Here is a 5229-nt window from a genome sequence, read left to right as displayed (position 1 = left end):
TGGTGGCCACCTTCGTATGGACGAAGTACCAAGTCGTGGTCAAAGAATGGAAGTGTCTTGTTAGTTTGGAGCAGGACTTATTAATTACTATTAGAGGTTACTTTGGAGGCACAAGTGCATGGGCACCATAGATTTTATTGCATCATCTACAAAGTTCCTGCAGAGTAGTTTCATGTCTTGGCTTTTTGTCAAAAGTGCCGCACTGCAGGGGGTTGGAGAGCTTGTGAGAGAGTGGTTGACGTTTCACGTTTTGTTTGAGGGTGGGCTTGCATTTGGTGTCGTAGGAACAATACTCTCTCTCTCTCTCTCTCTCTCTCTCTCTACATATAGGAATGCTTATGGGCAGGCCTTGTGATTTTATCACTTTTTTTTTTCTTGTTAAAGGAAATTCCACATGAGAACTAAAAAACTCGCAGCACATTGCCAACTTGTTGCCAGCTCATTAGCTGGCATCGTTTGGGCCATTGGTCCGCCGGCTAGAGCTTTCTCACACACACACAGACGCGCTTTCTCAGCGGCGACTGCCAAATTGTCAATGGCTGTTTCTGTCATGGTACAGGGGCGGCCTGCTAAATATGATTTAATACGATAGAGGATGAGGACGAAGCATCATGACAACTTTCAAACAGTACCAGCCGCGTCACCTGACTTCTCCTCTTCCTCCTCCTCATCATGAGCTAGAGCTCTCTCTCTTTCTCTCACACACACACACCCCCGCACGCACCAACAGATGTGCTAGAGCTATCACAGACACGCGCACGGCTTTTAGATTTGATCTGCAATTTCCTGCTCTTGTGTAATGGCAACATCTGCACTCATGGGAAACTACGATGTCTTTCTCAATCACCGGGGCCCCGATGTGAAGAAGAGCTTCGTGGACCACCTCTTTGCATCCTTTGAGGCTGCAGGCATCCTCCACTGCTTTGTCGACTACAAGAGCATCGATAGTGGGGAAGAGAATTGGGATGCCATAGAGCATGCAATTCACCACAGTAAAGTACACATCGCAATATTCTCTCCGGGCTATGCCGCCTCTTCCTGGTGCCTGAGGGAGCTTGTCAACATCCTTGAGTGTCGCTCCAGTGGACGGAGCCAACTCTTCTTGCCCGTCTTCTTCAATGTTTGCCCCAGTGACCTTCGCCATATTGACTCTTCATCTTCCAAGAGTTGCTACTCTTCAGCTTTTCTTAAACTTGCCGGGCGAAACGACTCGCAGGCAATCCAAAATTGGATGAATGCTCTGAAAGAAGCATCCATGATCCATGGCTGGACACTTCAGGATACTGCTCAAGGGTAAGCGATTTTGAACCTCTCTCTCTGCAGGAAATGGGCGAGTATTGTTCTGATCTACTAATTTGATTTGACAGGTTTGAAGCACGCCTCGTAAAGCTCATTGTTTCTGAGGTGCTTAATGTAATAAACAGAACTATTTTGGACATAGCCAAGTACCCGGTGGGAGTGAATGAAAAGCTACAGTTGGCGTTGGATCTCATGCAAATCAACAAGGCGCAGGAAGGGTTTCACAAATTGGGTATCTATGGCATGGGAGGAGTGGGGAAGACCACTTTGGCCAAATCCATTTACAATGCCATTTACAAGGAATTTGATTGTTTTTGCTTCATAGAGGGCGTGAGGTCAGAAGCTAGAAGCTATGGGCTTCGAATTGTGCAAGAGCGTATGCTTGGTGCCCTGCTAAAGAGCAAAAAGACAATCCCTGTTTCCAGTATTTCACATGGGAAGCAAATGTTGAGAGAACGCCTCTTGAACTTGAAGATCTTGCTAATTCTCGACGATGTTGATGACCGGGAGCAGCTTGAGGCGCTCTTAACACCCTTTGATTCATGCTGCCTCAAGGATGGTAGCCAGATTGTGATTACAACACGAGATGAACAAATTGTCATCTGGGCAAAGGCCCACCATAGTCACTTCATGCAGGGGCTCAACGAGTCACACTCGCATCTGCTATTCAACTGGCATGCTTTTCTTCGGCAAGAAGAACCCTCTGAGGATTTCAAGGCATTGGCAGGGAAGGTGGTTGATGCATGCAAGGGCCTTCCTCTGGCTTTGGAGACTCTTGGTGCGCACCTTTATGGTAAGGACATGGTTTTTTGGGTGGCAACAGTGAAGGTCCTCGAAGGCCATCGGCATACCCTCACACTCGCACAAAGGGAAGTGACCTCGATTTTGAGAATCAGCTTCGATGGGTTGGGCAGTGAAGAAGAGAGGTTAATGTTCCTTGATATTGCGTGCTTCATGCTTGGAGAGCACGAGGCCCGAGCTAAGAGATTATGCTGTGAATCGGATGCAGCAGTGCTCCACCTTGAGACCCTTAGACTTAAGTGCATGGTCAAGATTGATGAAGGGAGAAACCTTACTATGCACGACCATCTTCGGGATATGGGGCGAGAAATAGTGGAACGTAGCCACAAGAATGTATGGAAACGTAGCCATTTGTGGAATGAGGATGATGTGCGTCTTGTTTTGCAACATGAAAAGGTAAAATTGGTCTCAAGCTGTGTGTTTTCCATGTGACATGCAGTATTCGGACATGTTAGTACTGATATTGCTAAGTGCTGTAGGGAACAAGTTTGGTGCGTGGGCTAAAGCTTTTGACTTTGGAGGAAGGGGAGGAATGGGGTGTAAAGTCTTTTGCTGGCATGGATTTTCTACGGTTTCTAGTGCTATCTGGGAATGGCCACATCACAGGGAATTTCAGCTTGTTTCCCAAGGAGCTCAGATGGTTTCAGTGGCACATGTGTCCCCTTGAGTTTCTTCCTTCTCAGCTTACACTCAGTAAGGTAGTTGTCATGGACTTGAGCAAGAGTCAGATATCAAGCCTTTCTCAAGGTGGTCACAGGTTTGAGGTAATACCAAAGCATGTGCCTTTCTCGTACTCGTTTGTTGAGAGGTTTCTTGTGGGATTGTTGAATGATAGTATTGCCACACGTATAATATAGCAGAAAGCTTATTTTGTTTCCAATTGGTTGCTTTGCAGAATTTGCGGGAACTGATACTCACTGAATGCAAATTTATTTACAAAGAACTTCCTGATTTCGGTGTCTCTTGCAAAAACTTAGAGAAGTTGGATCTATCTCATTGCGAAGACCTAAAGAGTATACCGGAGAGTATCGGCTGTCTCATAAGCCTCACACACCTCGACCTCAGTTGGTGTAAGCAGCTAACGGTGCTTCCGGAGTCTATTTGCAGCCTCAGAAGCCTCACACACCTTGACCTCCGTTGGTGTGAGCAGCTAACGGTGCTTCCGGAGTCTATTTGCAGCCTCACAAGCCTCACACACCTCAACCTCGTTGGGTGCGGGCAGCTAACGGTGCTTCCGGAGTCTATCGGCAGCCTGAGAAGCCTCACACGTCTCGACCTCACTGTGTGCGGACAGCTAACGGCGCTTCCGGAGTCTATCGGCAGCATAAGAAGCCTCACACGCCTCGACCTCGATGGGTGCGGGCAGCTAACGGTGCTTCCGGAGTCTTTCGGCAGCCTGAGAAGCCTCACACGCCTCAACCTCGGTAGTTCTTCTCGGGGGCTAACGGTGCTTCCGGAGTCTATTGGTAGGTTGAGAAGCCTCACACGCCTCGACCTCTCTGAGTGCAACGAGCTAACGGTGCTTCCGGAGTTTATTGGCAACCTCACAAACCTCACACGCCTCGAGCTCCGTGCGTGCAGGGGGATAACGATGCTTCCGGAGTCTATCGGCAGGCTCACAAGCCTCACACGCCTCCGCCTCCGTGGGTGCGGACTAACGGTGCTTCCGGAGTCTATCGACAGCCTTAGAAGCCTCACACGCCTACACATTGAGGAGTGTTGGGAGCTAACAATGCTTCCAGAGTTTATTGGCAGGCTCACAAGTCTCACACGCCTCTTCCTCCTTGGATGCTCGAAGCTAACAGTGCTGCCGGAGTCTATCAGCAACCTCACAAACCTCGCGCTCCTTCACCTTGATGAGTGCAGGGAGCTAACGATGCTTCCGGAGTCTATCGGCAGCCTCACTAGCCTCACACTCCTCAACCTCTCTGGCTGCTCGAGTTTAACTGTGCTTCCGGAATCTATCGGCAGCCTCACAAGCCTCACACGCCTCGACCTCGATCGGTGTTGGGAGCTAACGGTACTTCCTGAGTCTATCGGTAGCCTCACAAGCCTGACTCTCCTCTTCCTTGCTGGGTGTGAGTTTCTAACGGTGCTTCCGGACTCTATCGGCAGTCTCACAAGCCTCACACTCCTCGACCTCGCTAGGTGTTGGGGGCTAACGATGCTTCCCGAGTCTATCGGCAGCCTCATAAGTCTCACACACCTCGATCTCGGTGGGTGTTGGGGGCTAATGGGGCTTCCTGAGTCTATCGGTAGCCTCACAAGCCTCACACACCTTGACCTCATTGGGTGCTCGGGACTAACGGTGCTTCCCGAGTCTATCGGCAGGCTCACAAGCCTCACAGACCTCAATCTCGATGGATGCTCGCGCCTAACGGTGCTCCCGGAGTCCATCGGCAACCTCATAAACCTCACACATATCAACACCGACTTCCAGATGCTTGTCTATGATAGTTCTGATATGCTTGTCTATGATAAGTTCTGATGAGTGATTCAACAACTATTATTCACACTAGTACAGCCGGCCGCCTTCGGCGGCCCCTCTCTCCCCCTTATCGCGGGCAAAGGGGCTTGGTTTTGTTTGGGACTTTAGCCTTCATGTCGCAGATTGTGACATGTGTGAAGGGCTCCCCCTTCCGCCATATTATGTTAGTAAATATTTGCATTCTTAATTTAAAATGTTCAAAAAGATACACTACCCACACTAATACTTAGGGATGAATCTCATTCGAATTCTAGCTAATTCACACCCTTTTCCTGAAATCGATCAGACATACATATAATATGTGCCTACAATTGTTTAGAAAATAAAGTAGTAGCGGAAATTGATTATGGTGAGTTCAAAACTAAAAGAAAGGGAGGAGGGAAGGCATGGGCTGTGTCACTGTGTGTGAGCATTGAGCAATACGACATTGAGGCTAGTTGGGAAGCCAAGTATTGAGGGCGATTGGGCAGCACCATGGGAGCGACTTGTCTGGTTGACAAGACGGCTTAGGAAAGGGCAAGTCAAGCTTGAAGGTTTCTTTTTTTCTTTTAATTGGAGCTATTTCACCCTTTTTCTAAAATCGACCAAACATACATACATATAATATGTGTCTACAATTGTTAAAAAATGAAGTATTAACG

General features: G+C 48.4%; 1 protein-coding gene across 1 annotated transcript; it reads left to right on the top strand.

The window, feature by feature from the left end:
- The first annotated feature begins 624 nt into the window (after positions 1-624).
- On the top strand, positions 625-4794 carry LOC147457491 (disease resistance protein L6-like). The gene is made up of 4 exons (XM_086512358.1): positions 625-1293; positions 1368-2496; positions 2580-2864; positions 2996-4794. Exons 1-4 carry the CDS (start codon positions 800-802, stop codon positions 4586-4588), a joined length of 3501 nt encoding a protein of 1166 aa, XP_086368484.1. The 5' UTR covers positions 625-799; the 3' UTR covers positions 4589-4794.
- The last annotated feature ends 435 nt before the right edge of the window (positions 4795-5229 follow it).

This window comes from Adiantum capillus-veneris, chromosome 5 (genome assembly GCF_014529385.1).
Source record: "Adiantum capillus-veneris isolate H3 chromosome 5, ASM1452938v2, whole genome shotgun sequence".
Lineage (NCBI taxonomy): Eukaryota > Viridiplantae > Streptophyta > Polypodiopsida > Polypodiales > Pteridaceae > Adiantum > Adiantum capillus-veneris.
Note: the sequence above shows the minus strand (reverse complement) of the source record. Positions and strands in the feature narration are given on the sequence as shown.